General features: G+C 47.3%; 6 protein-coding genes across 6 annotated transcripts; 4 read left to right on the top strand and 2 right to left on the bottom strand.

Moving 5' to 3' along the window:
* Nucleotides 1–1,462: 1,462 nt before the first annotated feature.
* Nucleotides 1,463–7,393, top strand: N7483_003415 (acetyl-CoA synthetase-like protein; the record flags this gene model as incomplete). Its single annotated transcript, XM_057086852.1, has 1 exon — nt 1,463–7,393. One exon carries the CDS (start codon nt 1,463–1,465, stop codon nt 7,391–7,393), a length of 5,931 nt encoding a protein of 1,976 aa, XP_056946681.1.
* A 40-nt stretch (nt 7,394–7,433) lies between these two features.
* Nucleotides 7,434–9,881, top strand: N7483_003414 (acetyl-CoA synthetase-like protein; the record flags this gene model as incomplete). Its single annotated transcript, XM_057086851.1, has 1 exon — nt 7,434–9,881. The coding sequence occupies one exon, from the start codon at nt 7,434–7,436 to the stop codon at nt 9,879–9,881; it is 2,448 nt and encodes an 815-aa protein (XP_056946680.1).
* A 542-nt stretch (nt 9,882–10,423) lies between these two features.
* Nucleotides 10,424–11,023, bottom strand: N7483_003413 (Dabb family protein; the record flags this gene model as incomplete). The annotated part of the gene is made up of 4 exons (XM_057086850.1): nt 10,424–10,484; nt 10,544–10,679; nt 10,781–10,867; nt 11,005–11,023. 4 exons carry the CDS (start codon nt 11,021–11,023, stop codon nt 10,424–10,426), a joined length of 303 nt encoding a protein of 100 aa, XP_056946679.1.
* An 838-nt stretch (nt 11,024–11,861) lies between these two features.
* On the top strand, nt 11,862–13,935 carry N7483_003412 (putative RNA binding protein Ligatin/Tma64; the record flags this gene model as incomplete). The annotated part of the gene is made up of 3 exons (XM_057086849.1): nt 11,862–11,882; nt 11,972–12,791; nt 12,851–13,935. 3 exons carry the CDS (start codon nt 11,862–11,864, stop codon nt 13,933–13,935), a joined length of 1,926 nt encoding a protein of 641 aa, XP_056946678.1.
* Nucleotides 13,936–14,460: 525 nt separating this feature from the next.
* N7483_003411 (AA9 family lytic polysaccharide monooxygenase) lies at nt 14,461–15,993 on the bottom strand (the record flags this gene model as incomplete). The annotated part of the gene is made up of 1 exon (XM_057086848.1): nt 14,461–15,993. One exon carries the CDS (start codon nt 15,991–15,993, stop codon nt 14,461–14,463), a length of 1,533 nt encoding a protein of 510 aa, XP_056946677.1.
* A 3,518-nt stretch (nt 15,994–19,511) lies between these two features.
* Nucleotides 19,512–23,883, top strand: N7483_003410 (putative membrane-tethered transcription factor (SPT23); the record flags this gene model as incomplete). The annotated part of the gene is made up of 3 exons (XM_057086847.1): nt 19,512–20,996; nt 21,049–23,688; nt 23,752–23,883. The coding sequence occupies 3 exons, from the start codon at nt 19,512–19,514 to the stop codon at nt 23,881–23,883; spliced, it is 4,257 nt and encodes a 1,418-aa protein (XP_056946676.1).
* Between the last annotated feature and the right edge of the window lie 699 nt (nt 23,884–24,582).

The raw sequence follows: 24,582 nt of genomic DNA, 5'->3' as shown, positions 1-24,582 counted from the left end.
CAATGTCTACGTCAGTTATTCCCCGAGACCTACATTTTCAACTAAATGTAACATTTGAAGTGCTTCGGTTTGTTTTCACATTCAAAATTTACTAGTCTATTTAGTATTTCCCGTGCCAGCAGAAAAACGTTCAAATTGCCTCAATGGGGATATAGTAACGACTAGCCTCCCTATTTCATTGGCTATCATTCACCCCGTACATACTCCGGTATACTCCGTTCTGAGTGGAGAAACCAGCTGGGCAATCTCCATGGCTTTGAATATATAGAAAACATTACAGAACGTCTATGGTTCAAGTTGATATTGTGATCGTTTTATTGTACTTTATTCTGCGATGTCACAGCTTGGAAACAGGATCAGATTGAGCTCTGATCTTTTTGATAGAGATGATTTGGGCCAATACCAAGCTTCACCTCGGCCTTTGTTCACAACCTAGACACGTATGCGGCTGTGACGGCTCGGTGGTAATTTTTAAAGGTCCTCGGAGTACTCCGTATACTAGGTCACTTTCTAGACCTTTTGCGCATGTTGTGATATGATCTCAAAATAATGTAAGTTTATGCAATAATCACGAATACAATTTACAGGACTCCCGGCCCCTGCGGGCGCCACGCGCCCTCGGGGGCCGTATTCATTGTTACCGCCTGTATTTATTACCGTATGTAATTTCTGAGGTTGAATACCTACACAAGCATAAAATTATGAGCCGCATAGGAAATAAGACCTGGGTGCATATAATAAAACTAAATCTAGCGGAATTTTGTTAGTTCTACTTTTGAAGTACTCTTGTAGGGAGATATCCAGCATCAGGGGCGACCTTGGAAGTTTCAAGTTCAATCATCCGAGTCTCATCTCGCGTCATGTGCATGATCACATCAATTGATCGAGTTTTGTCCATATTCCGCGGCGAAGCGTACGAAGTAGATGTGGAGGCGGTTCAAAAAGGACGCTATTTTAGTATGTGAAGGAGCGAGCATTGGCCTCATCTCTGCACTGCCAGACTAGTGTGGTTGTATCTGTGATCCTCTTCATCTTGATGCATCAACATTTACCCGCAGCCTTATTGCGTCTCCTCTTGCCGAGCACAATGACTGGCTCATTTGGCAGCTCAATGCGTATGGACGGCTGATCATACTGTGACGAGATAGTATGAAACATCTACATGCTACATACTTTCGAAGAGGCCCACATGCTGAAGACGGGATGCAGGAGGCAAGAATATTTGCCCATGTTCGGAATAGCTTACTGCGTGTAGCAGGAACCATGAATATTCATATTTCAATCAATTACGTTATAGAAGAAGATGAGTATGATACCACTACGGCTCTGAAAAGAAAATAGTCCTAATTTGCGCCAGGAGAATCGAATTCCCTCTTACCAAGTTACAAGCAATCAAGGCTGTCATAAGCAAATCGAAAGAGAAGCCTCAAGAGTTTTCACTCAATCAAAGTCCATAACAGCCATGTCTTGTGCCGAGTTCAATTTCGTTCTTCAGAACCCAGCAGCAGTGAAAAATGATGGCGAATCAACTCCTAGCATCATCCATGCGGCTTGGGCACTGCTAGTTGGCTCCTACACAGACGAGTCTACTATTCGATTCTCTATCATGAAGCAACAAGGGTCAAAAATACTATCCAAGAAAGATCTGGTGCAGAGAACTCATCTGGTCGAGTATCAGCTTGACTGGGACCAGATCGTCTCGAACATTGTCGAATACTTGGACGGGAATGTGTCGAAATTTCCTCCACCACCCATGGACAATGTGAGAGTACAACCTGATGTTCTCCTTGATAACCAGAGAAGAGCCCCATTTCAATTCGCCTTGCTTCATCAATTGGACTCCACACTTGAGTCTAAAATCGACAAATTTGTCTGGGGACAGACACTGCAGAATGACAGTCACGCAGTCAAAGTGCGATGGAAGACGCAGGCCAAGGGCCTGACAGTTCGAATTGATGTCAGCAAAGGTCTCTCTGATGTCTTGTCAGCCACTAGACTCGCGGCCCAATTGGAGTACATTCTGCAGCAGATTTTGGACTGGCCATTAGCAGGAATGCGACTTGCAAACATCCAAGCTGCGAGTAAAGGCGATCTTGATCAGATTTGGATGTGGAATTCCAATGTCCTTGAAAAGCATGATGTCTGTATCCATGAATTGATTCAGGAAAGAGCGAGCATGAGTCCAAATGCCCCTGCTATATGTGCCTGGGATGGAGACTTGTCTTATCAGGAGCTTGACAGGTTGTCCTCAATAATAGCATTCAAGATCATCGAATTTGGTGTCACTAAGGGTGACGCAATTCCGATTTGTATTGAAAAATCACGTTTGATGCCTGTAGCAGCTTTGGCAGTCATGAAGGCAGGAGCTGTTTGTGTGGCATTGGATGTGGAGCAGCCTCAAAGCCGACTTAAGGCTATCACAAGCAAAATCACACCCCGTATTATTGTGGCCTCTCCTGAAAATGCCTGGTTGGCTAAAAAGCTTTCGAAAGGAGAAGCTGTGGTGGAAGTGACCGTTGATCTGGAGAAGGAGCTGTACACCGATGAATGCCGACTGCCCTGTGTGCAGCCTTCAGATATTGCTTATTTGAGCTTCACTTCAGGAAGCACTGGGATACCGAAGGGAGCGATGATCAGTCATAGCAATGTGTCCAGTGGGATCAAGCTTCAGGCAGCGGAATTGAATTTTACTGAGTCGTCACGAGTATTGGATCTCGCCCCCTATTGCTTTGATTTGGCTTGGACCAACATGCTCAGTACGTTGTGTATGGGAGGCTGTCTCTGTGTCCCAAAAATGCAAGACTGCCAGACTGATCTGTCAGGCACGATCGAGAAATTCGAGGCAAACATGATTAACATCACAAGTTCCGCCTTACGTCTTGTACGACCTGATACTACCGGGCTACAAACAATTCTTTTATCTGGTGAACCAGCGGACGAAGATGTTGTGGCCACATGGGCTTCCCGTGTCAAATTGCTCAATACATATGGCTCCGCTGAGTGCCCTTCGAAGGGGGTATTCGCTCCAATTTCGATACATCAAAAAGGAAAGACTTTAATTGGCAAGGGTCGAGCCACAAACACATGGATTGTCAATTATCACACAGGGCGCACGCTGTGTGGCATCGGTATGATTGGAGAGCTCTGGATTGAGGGGCCGATCGTTGGTCAGGGCTACTGGATGGATCCAGCGCAGACTGCCAAGGTGTTTGTGGAGGACCCTGCATGGGCTCTAAAAGGAAGTTTTTTGAATCAGGGTCGTCAATCTCGGTTCTACAAGACAGGAGATCTGGTTCATTATAGTGCTGATGGGTCGCTTCTTTTTGTCGGACGGAAAGACCAAATGGTCAAGATCCGAGGACAACGAATTGAACTGGGAGAAGTAGAACATTGTATTCGTCAATATCTGCAAGACACTGAGCTCAACTTCATAAAAGAAGCTTTGTGTGAGTTGATTCTCCCAGTGTCGGAGAGAAAAGCACAGCGCCACTTGTTAGTGTCATATTTCGTCACTGATGAAGCTCCCATTGATGCTCTTCGCCCTATGACAAGAGACCTACAAGCGTATTTGACCAGAAAGTTGCCATCATACATGGTTCCCTCCCTTTACATACCAATGCCACGACTCCCTCGAACAGCAACAGGAAAATTGGATCGCCGCAAGGTACGCGCAGATGATAGCGCATTGACCCTGCTTGAATTAAGCGCGCGTGATCCGAGGCATGAGAACTCAAACCGGGATCCAGAAACATTGATGGAACAGCGCCTAAAAGAGTTATGGTCCACAGTACTTGGTATTGACCAATCTTCTATCAGTGCTTTGGACAGTTTCTTCCTGTTGGGAGGAGATTCAATCGCAGCAATTCAGCTGGTTGGGATCGCTCGTGAAGAGGGGTTCTCACTAACCGTCGAGGACATCTTCCGCTACCCTGAGCTTGAAAGATTGGCTAGGCTTGTTCGACATGCAGAGGCTATATCGGAAGAGAGTATTCCAAGATACTCCCTATTACCAAAGAATATCATGCTAGAAAAGATGATTCAAACATGTGCAAGCGCCTGTGGTGTTGGTATTGAGATGATTGAGGATATTCTTCCATGTACCCCAACCCAGGAAGCGTTCATGGCCGTCACAGCACGAAAAGATGATCTGAATTCCTTAATTTCCTATTCCTTTGTCCTTCCCGCTTCTCTGGATCAAAATCGGTTTGCCCAGGCATTGCAAGAGGTTGTTGATAGCAATCCAGTTCTGCGGACACGCATAGTCGATGCTCAAGGCTGGGGACTTTTTCAGGTCGTGATCAAAGACCAATCGAAGTTTTTATCCACAGGCTGTATCAAAGGTTTTCTCAAGGGGCAGACATCCCGAGGGAAAGGAGGCTTTGGGGAACCATTGAATGAATTTGACATTGTTGTGGAGAAGAATAAGACTTTCTTCGTTTGGGCTGCCCACCACGCTGTATATGATGCCTGGTCACAATCACTGATCCTTGATCAAATAGAGAGATTATATCTTGGACACAGTGAGAGAAAGCTCTGTTCAATGAAAACTCCACTGTATTTTCAAAGAGGGTTGGATGAACAGTCAGTCAAGAGGTTTTGGGAAGCTCAGTTAAAAAGATGCACTCGGCCTCCTTTTCCTCTCAATACTGCCTCCCTTAATTATAGTCCGACCTCGAACAAATCTCACCTTCATCTGATTTCACGTATCCCCTGGTCTGATTCTGGGTTTACGGTGGCGACAATGATCCGGGCAGCATGGGCAATGACGCTATCTCGCTTTGTCGGCTCAGATGACGTTGTATTTGCAGTGACGGTGACTGGTCGCCAAGCTTCAATCCCAGGTATCGAGAAAGTGGCTGCCCCCACAGTGTGCACTGTGCCTGTCCGAGTGAAAATTGATTCTCTTGATTCTATTCAAGTTCTTCTGACAAACTTGCAGCAGCAAGCAGTGGACATGGTTCCATATGAGCACACGGGCTTACACAAAATCCACCGCATGATTGATGACGTGGATTTATCTCAGGCAATGGAGACTCTTTTGGTGATTCAAGCTCAAGATGCCTTCACAGGTGATCTCTTCAAGCCATTAGCATACAGTGGCTCCACAGGTGGCAGTGACCTAGCCGTCTTCAACACGTTTGTCATTATGCTGGAAGCAAAACTTAGAGGGAAGGACGAGTTATCCCTTCATTTTCGATTCGATGACAGCATCATTGGCTTGCCGCAAGTGGCTCTCCTCGCCTCGCAGTTTGAGGCCATCCTCCGTCAATTCAGCAGCGCCAACCCGACTGATGTGGTATCTCAGCTGAATTTTACGAGTGAGACTGACCAAAGTCTAATCTGGAAGTGGAACTCCCTAGTTCCCAATCCGATAGATCAGACTGTTCACAGTTTCATTCACCAGGCCACCCATCGTTTACCCCCTTCTACCGAAGCAATTTGTGCTTGGGATGGGATATTCACTTATGGTGAGCTTCAACACTTTTCTGATAACCTGGCTCTGGCTCTCGCGTCTCGGCGGATTGGACTTGGGGATCATATCATGATCTGCTTAGAGAAGTCAAAGTGGATGCCTGTTGCCATGCTGAGCGTCATGAAGGCTGGAGGGGTCGCTGTTGCGCTTGATGTGACCCAACCGATGGAGCGTCTTTCTACTATTGCTCGCCAGGTGAAGCCTCTCTTGATCCTTACTTCATACGAGTCTGCGAGTCTTGCAGCAAATCTTCTGGAGCAACCACCATTGATAATCTCAGAGAACATAATGAGTAGAGATTGGCCTGATGAAGTTTATCTGCCAGTTGTCCAGCCATCCAACAAGTTATTTATTGTCTTCACGTCTGGGACGACAGGTATACCCAAAGGAGTCGTGATAACTCATTCAAACTTCTGCAGCGCAATCAAATATCATGCGAAGATGTCCCGTCTGAATGAATGTTCTCGTGTCTTTGACTTTGCTTCACATGCTTTTGACGGTGCATGGGTCAATGTCCTCCAAACCCTACATGCTGGGGGCTGTGTTTGTATTCCTTCAGAACATGAGAGGCGTAATGACCTGGGAGCTGCCATCCGACGAACAGAGGCTAACTTCACATATTTGCCTCCATCTCTGCTAAGATTCCTGGACCCATCCAGTGTCCCATCCCTGAAAACTATTTTCATGGTCGGAGAAGCTGTCCCTGAAGATCTGCGCGCAAAATGGACAAAATTCTGCCATGTTGGCGTTGCCTATGGCCCGGCTGAATGTACTGTGACTAGCACCATGACAGATTTGCTGAATCCGCCAGATATTCATCATAGCATCGGTGTTGGTGTAGGTGTCAACACTTGGATTGTTGATACTCTGCGTCCGATGACGTCACTTGCACCGATTGGCAGTGTGGGGGAGCTGTGGTTAGAAGGCCCCCTTGTTGGCCCTGGATATCTGAATAATCCAGCGGAAAATGCAAAGGCTCTTGTACAAGATCCACAGTGGCTTCTCCAAGGACATGGCAGTCACCCTGGTCGATCTGGAAGGCTGTATAGGACAAGGGATCTGGTTAGGTATCACTGGGATGGATCCATTCGCTTTGTTGGCAGACAAGATACTCAGATCAAATTACGCGGTCAGCGTATTGAGCTGGAAGAGGTTGAGCATCATCTGAGAAAGCATCTGGAGCCCTCGTATCGTGATGTCAGACTAGCTGCCGAGGTTATTGTTCCCGCTGGCACAATCACGCAGACCCTTGTTGCATTCGTTGAAACACCCGGGCAAATGGCCGGACTGGCCAAGTCTTTTGATGCTTCGCAGAACCTACTTGTCTCCTTGAATCAAGTAGGAGAGGAATTGCAAGATGTCATCCCTGGATACATGATACCGGCAGCTTATATTCCAGTTGACACACTCCCTTTGAGTCCGACTGGCAAGTTGGATCGGTTGAAATTGAAGCACTTGGGCTCTCAATTCAGCTGGAAGGACTTGCAGATGCTCACAGAGTCAAACATCCATCACAAAAAACCTCAAATCCAGCCACCTAGTAGCCCAGTGATGGAAGAATTACAAAGAATCTGGAGTGAGGTTCTCAACATTCCTAAGCAAGACGTATCCATGGCAGTTTCTTTTACCCGTCATGGAGGGGATTCAATTACCGCCATGCAAGTCGTCTCACGCTGTAGGGAGCATTCAATTCAAATAACTGTCAGCAGACTTCTCAGTGGCAAAACTATCGAGCAGCTGGCAGCCAGCCGGGGGTCGACAGGTCAAGGCTCTCCCACTATTGAGCAGCAAACACAAGGTTCACACGCATGGGCTTTATCTCCAGTTCAGCAGATGTTCTTTGAAATGTATCCAGAGGGTCTCAACCACTACAATCAGGCATTTATTTTGCGCCTCAGAAAAAAAAACAAGAGCTCATGAGCTTCTTTTAGCCACCAGACAGATTTTGGCCCGCCACGGAATGCTGCGAGCACGATTTAGACAGCGGAATGATGGCTCTTGGGAACAGTATATCGAAGATATGAGTGAAGACTCTTTCAGTTTTACTGCTCAGACGGTGGAAAGTGAAGAAGATCTTCGCTCACTTGCGAGTCAGGAACAAGAGTTGATGAACATCCGCACAGGGCCTGTATTTTCAGTTGTCTTGTTTTCAGTCACCAACACCAACACTCAATACATATTATTCACCGCACATCACTTGGTGATTGATCTAGTATCATGGAGAGTGATATGGCACGATCTGGAGCAATTACTGCTGGGAAATGAAATCAACCCTGCACCAAGTGTGTCATTTCAGACATGGTGCCACCTTCAAGATGAGCAGATCAAATCCCTTCATCCACGGGATCTGCTACCATTTGATCTCAAAGCCCCAGACTTGGAATACTGGGGTCTCACAATAGAGGATAATATCCAAGACAGCTTCATGGTGGATCAAGTGGCTTTCCCTCATGCATTAACTACAGATCTGCTCGAACAGCGCAATCAGGCCGTTCAGATTGCTCCAGTAGATATCATTTTGGGATGTTTACTGCATTCATTCCAGATTGCATTCCACGACAGATTGGTTCCAGGTGTGTTTTTTGAAGGTCATGGGCGAGAGCCGCTACTGAGCAATGATGCTTCTGAGGCGATTGATCTTAGTGGAACAGTAGGTTGGTTTACCACTGTGCATCCACTGCAAGTCTCAATGGATGCGACCACTCCACTATTGGATGTCATTCACCGTGTTCAGCTGGTCAGGAATAATGTTCTTGGCAAAGGACAGCCATATTTCTCGTCCACCTATGCAGCTTCGGGGGAGCAAAGAGGCTTTCAACCTCACACAGGTGTGGAAGTTCTGTTCAATTACATGGGCGCTTATCAACAATTGGAGGCTGAGGAAAGCTTGTTTGAACGATACAATTCTCAAGACGTACCCAATCAGGTGTCCTTAACCACAAAACGAGTTGGTCTCATCGAAACAAGTGCTTGGGTGCACCGAGGAGAGCTGATTTTCAGATTTGAACGCCACAATCGACTCAAGAAGATGCAAGACCAGTTTGACCTTTGGATGGATACTTTTTCAGAAAACCTCAGACACGCTACTCGCGAGCTGCAAAACAGCAGCAAAATACTGTTTGGGCTTCAATCACCGAGCTTCTTAAATGTTGAACAATTTTTTATTGCCCAAGGACTCACGGTCGATGACATAGAGGCTGCGCATCCATGCAACGCTATCCAGAGACACATGCTTGAAGCTCAAGCTGTACAGGGTCCCGGCATTTATGTCATCTCTCTGCAGTTCAAAGTCAACTTACTTCCGGATGAAACCTCTTCTCAGCGAGCCTTACATAGTGCGTGGGACATCATTGTTGATCGCTATCAATCTTTGCGTACAATATTTCTACGGGAATCGCCATTCATAGCATCTCAATTCATTCTGAGGCCTGCGGCATTCCGGAGACATAAATCCAGTCAGAATTACCAAGTTCCCTCAGGTCAACTTCCGGTGACACATGAACTTACTGTCGAGACTGCCGACTCCCATCTTCTGGTCAGACTCGAGGTCAATCATGCAATTATAGACAGGATTTCTATGGACCACATTTTGAATGACTGGCAGGCCGTGTACTCCAAGAACAGACTTCCTACTCTGTATACCCAGCTCAACGACGCTATACCCGAAATCTTACAGCTTGAACGGTCCGAGGTGCCATCGCTGTTCTGGCGAAAAACTTTAGAGTTGGTAAAAAGCCCCTTCACAGTGCCGATTAATTCCAAGGTTCGGCAACACTCCCAAAACGCATGCAGTATGACCAGGAACTTCCCTCGGTTGCGAGACATGAAGTCGGCAGCACAAATTCATAACGCTACACCAACGTCTTTGCTCTATGCTGCTCTTGCAACCACGATGTCCTCTCAGCTTCAGCGAGACCATGCTGGGTTTGCCGCGGTATCGATGGGTCGCAGCCAGCTCTCCCCTAGTTCTCAAGATTGCGTTGGTCCTTTCCTTACTCTCATCCCTTGCATTGTGGCCAACATCTCGATGTCAAGCTCAGTTCAAATACTTCGGGCAACTCATCAGCATATGCTCAGGGCATCAGACCATGAGCGAGTCGATATTCAAGCGCTCGGGAGAGAATTGGGGGAGACTACTCCTTTCAACATTTTGGTCAACTATCGCAAATTCTCGAAGCCTGAACCTAAATCATCAGCCTATTCCTGTCATTTCCAAACATTAGCTTCTCGAGATTTGTGGGACTTTGATATTGTGTTGGGTGTGGAGGAAATCCACGACGAGCTGGCGATTTGTCTACAGTGGTATGAAGGACGTCTCCAGCGTGATGAAGCGGGAAGATGGATGGCTGCCTTGCATGCTACATTACATGGGTATGTGGAGGATCTTTGCTTGGCGGATAGGATTTGAAAGTGATCTACCATGGTGTCGCTCTCTCTTTGCTGCATGAATATTTGTTTCGTTTCGACATGTGCTGTTTGAATTTTGACTTTGAAATCAGAGTGCTGGGTATGCTTATATTGAACACACTCACATTTGCTCTCAGTACCAAGTGCTGCTGTACATATTTCGAACTCCTAATGCATTACCACTGCGTTGGAGCCCAAGAGCAGGACGCGGAGGCCTCTCATGATGCAATATTTTTGAAGTGACAATGAAACCATGTTATTTGAACCTTGGATAGTTCAGATCTTATTATTGTGAGGTTTTTAGTAGTAAATTTGCCCAAATCCCCCTCCGAGTCTGTCAATTTATCCAGGATCCTTGAAGCTTCAAGATTGGAACGGGTTATTATTTGTCATTTTCGAACTTCAGCTTCGAATATTTGCCTTTTTTCAAAACTTTTCATCTCAAGTGCTTTGAGTCCCACCCTTCTTTTCTTTAAGTGGCAAATATATTGTATAGGGTTGAGTGTAGGTCTCGGTACGATCAATTCACATTTTCTAAAAGATCTAAAACTCCAAGTCATAAGCCAGGGTATCAACACACAGTTCCTCGCGGAACTTATGAACTCTAGGAAGAATTGTTAACATATTGGCTCAAATTAAAGAGCCAGCGAATCATCAACATACTGTAAGTGAGCGGGGTGTACAGCATAAGCCGCTACATCCTCCGCCTTCTCCAAAACAGCCACGATTCCCATATCAAAGCCTTGAGCGCGGGGCACGGAGATCGGCAATGGCTTATTAGCTTCCAGAGAAACCAGTCCTGCTCCCAGAAAATTTACCTGTTAGCAATGCTGTATCATCCTAGCATTTCCAGGAGCGGTTGGGTTCTTTCCGACTGCCCATGTGGGAGTATAGACGAACCTGGAATCTGGCCGACCATTCCCTTTGCTGCCTCAGTCCAGGAATTAAGCTGACCTTGTGTCACGCCCTCCTTGAGTCGGAAGAGAACTGTCGATTTTCAAGTTGTTAGCTGACACGCGTGTAGTGGGTGTGAAGGATACAAGTAGCGTCTGCATCATGCGATAACAGACGCCGGAATTTAAAATATTGCAAGATGGACGGGTAAGATTTGGTTAGAGGCTTACCAACGTGGTAGACTGGCATATTGACAGTATATAAATTTTTCCGGTGGCTTTTCAATTGAGATATTGGAAGAATATGACTTCAAAGTGGGATGTTTATGGAAGAGCAACATCGGCGGTTCGGAAGGCGGGGGGAATATCGGGCCATCTCCGAGAAGGGTCTTGCACTCGGGGGAATCGGACTTATGATTTTGCTTATGTGTCTTTTAATCCCGTTTATGCCCTAAGAATTGGGCAATAGGTACAGATTTTGGATTTTGAGTGGTGTGGAAACTTGGTATATGACTATGAGACACCCTACGGCCACAGATAGGTATCAATGTTCGGTGTACCCCGTACACATGTGCAAGTAGTACTGATTATTGACCATTTATGTATTAAACTCAATGCTGGGTTAAAAATCCAAATAACATTGTCAATTATATCCATTGATATGAGTAGCATCATATACCATAATTTGGAAAGGAAGCCTTAGTCGTGGTGTAAAGCTTTAGGTAGCTTGAATGTCATGATGTAGATGGGAGTATGAAGGATAAGCCAGACTTCTTCAAGTCACTACGAACTTGAAAGAAGCTATTAATTTACATCAAATCATATAGAAAATGCTATAAAAAAAGCTCGAGTTATGACTATATACCCCAAGACCAGTCATAGTAGGCGGCATTCATTCCATGGTGGGGGTGTGGGGAACTTACTCAGATGGGAGTCGAATTATGGTTATTTTTTTGTGTCATTCTGGAACTTCGACCTTGACCTCTCTCTTTACCCCTTCCCACCCTCATTTTCGCCGGAGAGCTTCGAGGAAGCCCAGAAACACTCATACATATTTGTTATCTTCTCTGCTTTCATCCAAATTCATAATGTTTAAAAAGAAGCCGACGGTCAGTGATCGCCCTCTCCCCGCATTGCCCCTCCTCCTGCAGAGCATGCTATGAATATGAAGTCAATGATGAAACTGACCATATTCTAGATCAAAAACTTGTCCCCGCTACGATCTTCCGATCGAAGGAAAATAGCCGATCAGATCATCAAAGATTACCAGATTCCAGTTCCTTCTTCACCCTCCGAAACTCAACCCGACGGCGCGACTAGCACAGGTCCAAGCCTTAGTGCAGTTCGAAATGCACTCCTCCCCGAGAACTCCTTGACAGCCCGATTTACAACAACTGCTGGCCCGGACTTGCGAGAAGTACAGGGTATCGTATACGTTGGTGCACACCCAGAGGGTGACGAGCGGGTACTATGGTTCAAGATTGAGCATGGGCCTGGGTCTGATAAACGGTTATACCCTTCGGTCTATACACTATGGAATAATCCGCAACTAGTGGCCCTATTACACACACCGGAGATGGTCATGCAGAAGCTTCATGGCGGTGCGGATCTGATGACTCCTGGTCTGGCCAATGACCCACCTTTCCCGCAACGTGCAGTCAAGGATGCTGTGGTGGCTGTTGCTAGTCTGGACAATCATACGGTTCCCCTCTTTGTGGGTATATGTGAGATTGATATCTCCGCGTTAGGAGATGTCCGAGGGTCGAAGGGACATGCGGTTCGTGGACTGCATTGGGAGGGTGACGAACTTTGGGCTTGGAGCTCGTCTTCAAGGCCTGGGCGACCTGCTCCTGAATATCTTCAGGGATGGGATGATGAAGCTTTGGATGAAGTCGAAGAGGCTGTTGGCGAGCTGAAGTTGGACGACAATCAAGAGGATGCATCGGCAGGCGATGCCGTTGATGATGCTCCAGCCGCAGAGGACGAACCTGCGCCAGAGAAGGAGCCTACAACAAGTGGTATGATAACCCTTTTTCTGGATGTGCTTTTTGTGACAAAGAATGCTAACTTGCTTCAGAAATCGACGATGCATTCATAAACGCCTTCATTTATGCTCTCTATCAGCTTAAACAGGATAACCCGAATGTCCCCAACCACGCCCTTACACTACCAGTTTCGCCTTCTATGCTGATAGCCAATCTCATCACACCCTATTTGCCGATATACTCCGCACAGCAAGCCCAGTTCTATAACATCAAGAAGACCAGCTGGAAGAACGTCAAGAAGTTTATCAAGCAATTGGATAAACTTCAGCTAGTCAAATCCAAGGATCGCAGTGGTCAAGAAACATACATTATGGACGTTGACTTCGGTGATCATCGTGTTGAGAGATTCGTGCCATACAAGCTCTCCTCGAAAGGCATACTGGAAAGCTCAAAATCAGCTCCTTCAGATGGAAAGAAGCCCGCTGCGACCGACGGCACGGATCCTTCAGTGGGACAAACATTCAATGTCCAAACCTTGTACCGACCAACCGGGAAACTGACACCAGACATTTTCCCTGCTCTTTCCACTACGAGTCCCAAGAATTACTACAAATACGCCGAAGTCTCCAGTCGCCTGGATCAATACGTCCAAGCACAGAATCCACCCCTTGTCTCCCCTCAAAACAGACGCATCATTAATCTCAATCCTTACCTTGCAAACACCATCTTTTGTTCTTCCTCTTCCGAGGATAAATCAACACATAAGCGTGGAATGGTCACTCGTGATGGCCTCCTCAAGCGCATCATAGAGGATCATGCTTTCTTGCAGCCACACTATGCCATCCTCAAACCAGGTCAGACTCTCTCAGATGTCAAACCTAAGGCAGGTGCTTCACCCAAGGCGGTGGTCACACTTGAGAAGCGGACTGGCTCCAAGACTGTTACAAAGGTCAGTAATCTGGAAATCTTTGGTATCATTCCTACGCTTCTGGCAGAGGAGCTGCAGAAGAAGTGTGCAAGCAGTACGAGTGTTACTCAGGCTGTTGGGGCTCCTAAGGGAGTTATGGAAATCTTGGTGCAGGGTGATCAGCGAAAGGTTCTTGATACAGCTCTTACGCGTCGTGGGCTGAAAAGTCAGTGGATCGATGTGGTGGATAAAACCAAAAAGAAGAAATAGAACCATACGGTTTATTCTGGTTATATATCTACTTGAGACTCCTCCGAGTCTTATTATGAACTAGATACAAATCTCATGGAAACTCCTCTCTCAGATTAGGGCATCTTCTTTTACTCTAAGTATTACGGTAGATTAATAGTACCTATCCACTACTGACAAGATACGCTACCCATAGTAGCGGCTTGAAATTCTTACGAGAGTACAACTCGGAGGAGCCAGAAGGATTTTCACACAGCCTAACAATTCCATTTTCAAGAAGCAGATGTAAAAGAGACTTTTATGCAAGTCTCTGCCCTCTTTTGACAAGAAATGAGGGAAAGAAGAAGAAAAAATGTAACAATATGCTAGTCGCAAAATATTGTCACAAAGTAATCCACAAATGTAGACATACAAGAAGAAAAAAACGACAGAATACCAGATCCAGTCTCCAAGAAAAAAAGCCAATCCAATACCCATGAACCCAATTGATGCAATACAACCATCATAACAGACAATCATAGACTGTGTAAAGCCACACTAAAACTTCTAATTCGACAGATCGCGAGCGTGCACCTTATCGTCATTCACCAGCCACTTGAAGGTCTGGTGCAATAGGTTGAGAACCTCCTCTGCGCTCAGAGAGCTAAGGTAGGATAACCAGTCACTGGAGTTGTAGTCTGATGCCTCGGCAGATGTAGTTGTAGTGCTTGATGCAGAGGTTGTGGTAGAGGAACCGGAGCCCGAAGAGTCGGAACCAGAGGAGGAGGAGGAGCTTGAGCTAGAACCAGAGCTGGAGCTCGAGCTTGATGAAGAGCCCGAGCTTGAGCCTGAACCAGAGTCTGAGCTGGAAGAGCCGGTGCTAGGGGAAGAGGTCTGGACTGGGGCACTTCCTTCGGTGATGGTGGTAGTCACGGCGACGACGACAGCGCTGGTGGTCTGTACAACAGACTTGTCAGTAAGAGTTACCACGTCAGTGACCCAGTAAGTGCTGGTCTCTGTCTTTGTGACAAGAACAGGTGTCATAGTAGGAGAACCAGACTGGTGGTGCTCGTAGCCACCGGGCACAGTGTATTGAGCAGCTGGGGTAGAGACAGTGCTGGAAGAGATAGGGCGGCGGCTGAAAGAGGGACGCCATCCACTAGCGCTGGAGTTGGAGAATGGCGGGATAGGTGAGGGGCTCCGGAAGGGGGTGGCACTGACGGAAGAAGACGATTCGACAACAGATGTCACGCTTGAGGCACTGCTGGTGACTTCGGGGCTGGCAGTGCTGGTAGCAGAAGCGGCGGCTGTAGCTGGGCTGCTGGTGGTGCTGCTAGATCCGGTGGCAGCGGCGGCACCTGCAGTGTAAAGAGTTGGGCCGGGAATGTCATAGGTGCTCAGGGAGGTGTAGATGTTGATCAAGATACCTGGGTCGGTGTCCTTGTACAGAGCAGTACCCAGGGTACCAGAGGGAGTGGCACTACCACCGCCGCTAACCTTCAAGTTGATGCATTGAGGGTAGTTCTGAGCGCCATCCAGTTCCTCTGCAGAATGCAGAGCAATGATTTCGTGACGGAGAACGTAGTTTCCATCAGCAATGTCATTAGGAATGGTGACAGTTCGGCTGTTGTTATTGGCAATGAGGTTGTCTGTCGCCCAGGTGCCAGGCTCGGTGGTGTCGCTGATCAGACCACCCTGGTCGATCTTGAAAAATTCCAGAGTAGTCTTGTCAACATCGGCACAGTCGCCGTTACAGTTAGCCAGGTAGGTAATGACGGGACCATGGTGACTGGAGGGCCAAGCAGTCCACTGCAACTCGACAGAGCCACCGGCCGTGACGGGTGCCTCTAAAGCACCGGGCAGGCCGTCCTTGTGACAGATGATGTTGGAGTTGTTGTACTCTGTACCATCGATGTAACCCAGATCTGTCTCTTGCTCAGACCAGGCAATGATCTCAGGAGGATCACTCTCGTATGGGTACTCGGTGACAATGTATCCACCGTAGTAAGTGCCATCAACAACAGCTCCGCTCACGTAGCCGTGGCCAGCTACCAAAGCTGCCGATCCGAGGATCAATCCAGAAATCTTGGACACAGACATATTTTCAGACAAATATCGTTATAAAAGAACGAGGAGGGAAACGCGCAGCGTGTATCTACCAAAAAAAACGTAGAAAAGAATGACAAACGGGGACTTCAAGTCAACCCAATGAAAGGAACAGGTACTAGACCTTGGGAAAGAATGGAAGGAAAAGACTGGTGATCGAGTTGAAGGAGTCTTGACATGCTGAGGATTCTTCTGCTTTATATAAGAGTCCTTCACCTGGGCAAAGATGGGTCCGGACTCCGGACATCATGGCTTCTTCGGGTCAGAACCGACAGCGCCAGTTGCAAAGCCTGCCTGACAGATTCGTCAAGAGTAACGTCCTTGATTCACCGATGCCAGTTTAGCACTTCATTATTCTGAGATAGATCCACATCGTTTAATTATCCGAACATTGTGCTTGGCTGGTAATAGGTGGAGAACGCTCAATGACCAAATGGGTAGTCCGCCGAGGTGAGAGATAGATGAACTGGAGTATCTCCAAAGCGCCAGACACCCTTAAGGAGTACTAAGAAAATAAAATTAATCAAGCTAGTTCTGCAGTAAGTGGAGAGGTATTTGGAGGGGGCTCAAACCACTAGTTAGTGACCTGTCGATCCTGGGCGGCTCTCTGCGACATTCCAGGTTTCACTGTACTAGTCGACCCCCTTCAATTGGCAGCTGGTCCCTGCAGCGTACCTGATTCTATATCATCACTTGCATATCTGCCCTGAGAATTTAGCGATAGAGTTCCGGATCCTCTGTGCGTTGTGTCAATTTCATTACAGGGCTGTCAAAGCTTGACCTGGGACATGCCACATGGTGGAGGATAATGAACCGGTCAACTGGTTGACGTTTCGGGTTCATTACGGACCGAAATTGGTCTAAACTAGTAGTTCGTTTGTCTCAGATCAGACAATAATAATAACAATAATAATAACAATAATAATAATAATAATAATAATAATAATAATAATAATAATAATAATAATAATAATAATAATAATAATAATAATAATAATAATAAAGGCCAGTTGTTACAAGTACCTAGGTATGGATCTGCCAGTGTTTTGCTACCTACCCTCTTACGTTTATAACTTGAAGTACATTGATGGGTACTACTTCGGTATCTCCTACTCCGTAGTATTATTCTACATAGCAACCTTGGAATTGGTCGTCTTCCAAGGATCAACTTTTAGAAATTCCCTTTACTAGATGTGAAATGAGCTTAGAATTTTGTACTAGTACGTACTCTGATAGTATCCCAAGGTCAAGTTGGTGACAGTGACGGACACAACTTTCAGTTGATGGTCTCAAGATGTCAATCTATACCTCGGCGGGTCCAATCTCCAGATGTCATACTACTAATGAGCACTTGAGCTCAAGCTGTCTTACCTTTAATGCCTCCATTGATCTTTGAGGACGCCGGCATTGGTCAATTGCATTGGGTGATAAGTAACTTGAACCCCCGTCATCTCAGGGGAACTAACTTGAATGGGACCAAAGTGGTTAATCCAGTTCAAACATTGAAAATCAACTTGAATTAAATTATGAGATCATCATATTTCGAACTTGGTTCCTGGTCCGAACTTGAATAATAAACATGAGGTTAATGAGGAGGGGTTGCAGGCTTGTAGCGCGTATCCGGAGATTTTTTCTGAAACATCCGTTGGCCTAGGCACGCCGCGCATAGAGTCTGAGAGCATCCACTAGTACTAGGATCCACTGCCACTATAACATGAATTCGAGGCTCTAGAACATGCCCCTATCAGTACCAGACTGTAGATTCATTAGCCCATTCATATGGAAACCTGCACATGTGGGTAATACGAGACTAGTGTAGTGATCTTCCGAGGCGCCGTGGCGCGGGGCTTCAAAGACGAAGCTGCCGGTATCCCTCGCAATTTTAACAAACCGAGAAGATCAGTGCGATTGGCGGAGTTGAGAATGCAGCCCTATATAGTATATGTCCAGGGCTAGACCAGGCCAAGAGACAGAACCTGTCAGTCACTTATGGAAGACATTGTCTTTGCCCGAGATCTAATGCCATAATACGGAGTAGGACTACTAGCACTCCGTACTCCGTAGTTGAATGCAATGACACTGCAGGAGCCCCCCACGCCAAATCTGAGTTCATGGTTATGGCGTTTTGACCTTGTTCTTAGAGAAGAATGGCTGATCTTACTCCTCCACGGGCCAAAACAACGGGTTCCGTACCGAGATGTGGCTGCATAAGTTGCAATATTCTGCCAATTGGTCCTCAACTGAGTCGAACTGATAGTCCAGTGCAACCCGCCTTTTTGGGGGGGGGGGGGCACCAGTCACATCAATTAAGAGCTCTTGTCCGACAAACTTGAATCCGAGCCAATGGATTGGGGCGACAAATAATATTCATGATTGATGAGGAGGAAGTCAATCATGCCGATAACAGACTCGGAATATGTACCACTTGCATTAGTACATACATGATAGCTCGGGGTGCTATCTTGGATGCACAGAGACCTTGGAGGCTGGGTCAGATAGCGGCATAATTAGATGACACTATCAATAGGAGCGCTCCGGGATTTTTGTTGGTCAGTGATGCAAATTGTACCCATTTCGTAAGTTAATATGCGGCCAACGTTGAGAGGGGCATAGGCAAGTATACATGACGGCAGATCATTCCTGATTACCAGATGCCAGTGCACACCTCAGATAGAAACTGGTAGCGTGGAAAATTCATCTGGGCAACATTATTCATTCTTATGTTGTACAAAATAACAAGTGTAATGATTTAACTCGAGTAGATCCAAAGTCAAGGTCATGCACAACTCCAAGATTGGAACCTTGGAAAAGTCAACAATAAACGAATCAGCTGACGAGTCAACTGGTGGGATTACAATAATTACCATAAATACCGTAATTACAATAGTCACGGCGTATTCACCGCTTTACCTGCCTCAGGTGTCAATTATCCCACACACCGTATATTCTAGAAAAAAAAAACATCTATATTGTGTACTACAATATACCCATATTCTGGGGTAAATAGATCTACGTATAAGGAAATATTTCAAAATCCCTTTCCTTCCTCCCTACTATAATAAAATCTTCCTCTATATCAAACCATCCAATTAAGAAATCCATATATTACTTATATTAACAAAGCGTTTGTCCTATTCGCCCCTCGCACGTTCCCGTTTCTGCCGGTCTGGATCGGCGCTCACACTTTTCCCGCTCTCCTTTCTCGACTCAGGCTCCACACAGGCAGTCGCTTTCTTTACCCCAGCACTTCTTCTACCTCCCACCTTTTGGATCCATTCTCCGTTCTTGTCCCAGGTACCATGGTCATATAAGACCGGTCCTGGTACACAACGTGAAAATATAGTCAAATATATCCTAAATCGGACCTGGTCTTCCCTCTCCGTGAACCCCCGATCGCTATCCGACCGTCCACACGCGACAATCGCAACGTTCGAACCAAGACGACTGGAGGGTGACTGGTCGCATTGATATCGTGGAAATATAGAGATATCCAGGGTCAATATAAATAAATTATGGGACCGTCAGACGCACCCTCCTCCCCGACATTCCCTGCCCTGGACCCCATTATCATGGACGACGAGATGGAGTCCGCCTTTCGCAATGCCAACATGGACTTTCTCGATCCGACCAAGTTGGAAATTCCCTCAGACTCCGCAGGAGGTGATTTCGATGATCTATTCGCCCGTGTCACTCACAACCGTTCGAACGGCGCTCCGGAGTCGTCCAAGTCTTATCAAGACCAACACCCCCTGAGACAACCACCGTTAGTGGCAGCAGACTCACCAGCAGACTCTCCCGGTAATTCGAGCCGCAGCTCCTCGTCCGAATCTCCGCGGACTCATTTACGACATGCATCGATCGCTTCCTCGACTTCCGTCGCCCACAGTGAAAACCCAATGACATCCGCCGGCTTTTCGACAGAGGATTGGATGCGTCCAGAATTGTCGTCGGTGAAGGAGGAGTCACCATTCACGATTGATCCATCATTTCCCATGGATGGAGGGTATTCTATGGACCCGGATTTGGAGTCGAGCAACAAGGCCATGGATGCAGCCTTCGATTTTGAGAGCGCTGCCAGCAGTCCTAGTCCATTGAAAACCGAGAATCCGCCGCAGCTCAACCATCCGCAGCAAAATCAAGCACAGTTCTGGAGTCCTTCAATAGCACCTGCCGCATCAATGTCGACCGAACCCCCGGCTACAGCTACACCCTCGTCTGCAGTGAGTCATACCGACAGACGACAATGGTCTCGCGGTGATTCTAACGTGAAGCAGCAGGCTCCGCCCCCTGGATCTCCGTATTTTGCTTTTGGTCTGCAAGAACAGTCTCCATTCCCTCGAACCTTTCGTAATGATACCGAGCGACTTTCTGCTCCTCAATGGAGCACAAACTCCCCATCCTCGCTTCTGGAAGAGAGCTTTGGAGGCATCAACATGAACGGGCAGTCTCCGCTCAACCATGCCTCAATGTCACCCACCATGAACTTCGGCTCGCCTGCCTCCTATCCGTTCCCTGTCAATTTTGCCTCATCTCCAGCTCAAGCTCAACCGCAGATGGATAGCACAAACTCTGTGCAACCCATTCTTACAGTGCACCCAACCTCGCTTAAATCCCGCGTCGAAACACAGATCCCAATTCGTTTGACACTCTCTCCATTACCGACGGGCGTCAAGAAATTGCGTCTTCCATCTCATACTATCTCCAAACTCAAATTCCTTGCTCCTCCTTCTACCGAACCTACCCCCGACACATATCAACTTTTTACAAGCTTGGTATGTACTAGTGCAATGCAGGATCGTGAGAAACTCAAACGAGCATTTGCGCGCACTAGAGGGGAAAGGCAAAGTGTGACCGGGTCGAAAGAAGAGCAACCTCTGGAAGGTGGTGATGTTGTGATCTGCTCAGGATGTATACAGCGAGAAAGAAAACGTGCATCTCGGAAGAAGCAACGCAAACCCGAGGAGGATGAGCTGTTCCAGAAGGATGAGGAGAAGAGAGTTATTGTATTCAACACGAGTGAGATTAAGGAATGGACGGAGCCCCCCCAAGAACGCTTCAACGGGCTACAATGAGATCCCGGCTGTTCCTCCTGGGTCGATGCAAGTCGAACTTCCAATGCGCATTGCTTGCTATTGTCGCCATCAAAACGAGAAACTTGGCTTCCAGGTAATCTTCACTATCAAGGATCACTTGAACAACGTCGTTGCTCAGGCAATCACCAATTCTATCATGATCACCGACGATCACAAAACCCAAGCTCCTGCTGCTGCTGCGCCCACTGGCCCTACTTCTTTACCAGATGGAACCCAAATGCCTGGTGTAAACGTGTTCCCATCAGGGTCGAACGGTGACCACGTGAAAGGCTCGAATGGCGCATTTGCGTCACCCCAGTCTCCCACTGATCTTCAAGGTCTTCAGCAAAGATTCAATTCACAGTACCAGCTCACCCCAAGCTCCTTTGCCGCCGCTCAAGGTGCTATCAACGGCATTGCTGCGGGTTCTCAATCTTCTCGAACACTGTCAAGGCAGGCTTCACCTACCGATTTCCCTGGGCCGCAGAGTAAGCGGCGAAAGCATAGCAGCTCTGGAAGGCTCCCGTCAGAACTGACAATGACACGGATGGAGACACAGCAGTCCTCGTCCTCTGCGATGAGCAGCGCAGCACAGCTTGCGGCTGCTCGTGGATATGCGTCACCAACAGAACGACCGTTTGTAACGCCTTCATCGATGTCTGGACAGTATGGTAATGGACCTCCAACTCCTAGCCAAAGCAACGATAATAATCCATTTTTCAATCCCACACCAGCTCAACGCCAGAGCTTGGATAGTCTCGCTCAGCAGCCTTTGGTCTCAGCGCCAAATTCTGCTCACCCGAGTCGACCAGGGACACCAGGTACTTCAGGCCGCAATGGCTTTCAAGACCCTAACCTCGCACTCAACCTTGGTGCTAACTCCGCGAGCCAAATATGGCCCCCTCTTACCACCACCCCTAACCGACTTCCTTCTGTCATTCATAAGTTGGTGCCAGCTGAAGGATCGATTACTGGTGGCACAGAGGTCACATTGTTGGGAAGTGGCTTCTATCCTGGCATGGAGGTTGTCTTTGGCGATACTCTTGCAACAACCACAACGTTCTGGGGAGACAAGTGTCTCAACTGTCTGACACCTCCTGCACTTCAGCCCGGCCTGGTGTCAGTGATGTTCAAACATGAGCACCCAACCTTTGGTCAAATGCAGCAGCCGCAGCCTATGATGCCTAAGCAGCAGCTTTTCTTCCGCTATGTTGATGACCGTGAGCTTCAGATGTACCGTTTGGCCCTCAACATCCTCGGTCAGAAATTGGGAAGCCAAGCCGACGCATTCCAGACGGCCCAGCAGATTATGGGCAGCGATCCAAATGCCTTCTTGAATATGCAGAAGGATATGCAGGGCGGTGGCGGCTCTTCTGGTGGTCACCAGCGTCAGGTCCCGGGTTTGGAACCTCAGGGCAAACTCAGCGATCTCGACTCTAAGATGCTGACCTACCTTGAGTTCATCGATCTTGATGACAGCCCACGGCCACCGCGCTTCAACTCTCGCAGCGGAACTGGACAGAGTTTGCTCCATTTCGCGGCGTCTCTGGGGCTGACTCGCTTCGTTGCGGGATTGTTGGCTCGAGGTGCGAACCCTGATGTGCAAGACAACACTGGCAATGCGCCTATGCATCTGGCAGCTCTTCACGGTCATGCTCATATCGTTCATCGACTTCGTCTTGCTGGTGCCAATGCTAATGCCCGAAGCGTGCGCGGTTTCACTCCGGCGGATCTGGCGACGTCGCTTCCTACGCACCAGGCTGCTTTGCTACCTTCACGTCATTACCGTTCTCGCAGCGCTGGATCTCTTACATCACGTCGTCGCCACAGCAGTTCGGCTTCGCTAAGCTCTCTTTGGGAAAATTCATCTGCCTCTGGGTCTTTGGGCCATGCAGTTGACGACTCAGAAGAGCTAGACGACAGTGATGAATTAGATAGCGATGACTCTGATGACATGCCTCTACACTTCAGTAGCTCTCGCAGATCCAGTATGCACCAAGATGTTATACCTCCTGTTGTCGTTGATAATGTCGATCAGGGCGCAGCACATGGTGATGCCCGTGGATTTACACCTCCTGCAGCCGTCGTTGCTTGGCGAAATCAGCTGGCTGCGCAGATTAATCACTTCCAGCAAAGTGTGGCTAACGCTTTCCCGAATATTCCTGCGCTGCCACCTATGCCTGCTCTGCCAGACTATCAAGCCAATCAGATGATGCGTCGCATCACCAATCTTGTCCCTCATCGCCCTGTGGCTGATGGGTGGTGGGATTACTTGAAGGGAACGGCCTCCCCATCAGGACAAACGGCGCCACCTTCCTACGATGAATTGTACCCACATCAACAGGATCGTGAGGATGACGCCGATATCAAGAAAAACAGTCTTTTGCGTGCAGCAACAGAAGCCGCATTAGATCAACATTTCGAGGCACAGAGTACAGTGGTTGCCTCTACATCTGCTGCTGCAACTATCGAACGCCCACCTTCAGCTAGCGATGATCTTAAGGACATTACTATTGGGAGCAAACTTATTTCTCGTGAGCAGCAGAAGAACCTCCGAGCGCATCAGGCCCGTCGCATGAAGGGACTGGGCAACGACCGGAATCTCTACTTTATTTGGGTAAGTCTACCATTCATTCTTAAAACTCAATTGTCGCTTTTCATTCTAACTTTATCTTTTTAGATTCCTCTTCTGCTTCTGGTTATTTGTGCGTGGGTTCGGAACTACGTTCCTGGAATTTGGCGAGGCGTCATGGACAGCTTTGATTTTGTGAAGGCTCGCTATACACAGCGGGCTGTGGAAATGGGCATTTAGGATTTCTTTTGTTTATTTTATCTCTCATTGCGGTTGTTTTTTATCCGTGGATACGGTGTTTCTGAGCGAGTTCACACCACCTACCCTTACATTGGTTCCTTTTTATTTTTCTCTTCTGCGTCTAATGACAGAGTACGACTTCATACTAGGTATACATTCAAGCTTGCAGAAGCGTGGTCATCGCTGGCCTTTTGTATTAAGCATAGAGCAATCAATTCCCCAATGATCTGATCGTTACGTGTAATCTTGAGATGTTTGAATCTTTCAAGTTGGTCTCATTGTTCTTGTTTTGTATATTTTAGACCTATATTATCTGTGGATATATCACAATTTATTCATCCCGAGTTACCAACTTGAATACCCCTGATTTATCCAGCATATATACTGAGCAGAGAGACAAAAAAAAAAAAATTCAGGAGAGAGAGAGGGTATTCTGCATGATATAAGAAGGATATAAGAATCAAGTTGCATTCTCAGCAAATAATTTGTTCTTAGAACAGCTTGAACGAGCATTATTTGATATAGAGTCTAGACTAAAAGGGTAGGTTGTGATGCCAAGATGCGGCCTTATGCGGGCCCATAGCTGTCCTCGGGAGTTTCCCAACTTCAACAACTCCGCGACTCAACCCTCCTAATTGATCTCAGGAGGTGTGTTGAGGTGTAAAGCAGTCTGTAGTCTGTGAACAGGCATGCTCTGAG

This window comes from Penicillium malachiteum (assembly GCF_028827825.1).
Source record: "Penicillium malachiteum strain IBT 17515 chromosome Unknown utg000002l:1.0-8849297.0:1.0-8852440.0, whole genome shotgun sequence".
In the NCBI taxonomy this organism is placed as follows: Eukaryota; Fungi; Ascomycota; class Eurotiomycetes; order Eurotiales; family Aspergillaceae; genus Penicillium; species Penicillium malachiteum.
Note: the sequence above shows the minus strand (reverse complement) of the source record. Positions and strands in the feature narration are given on the sequence as shown.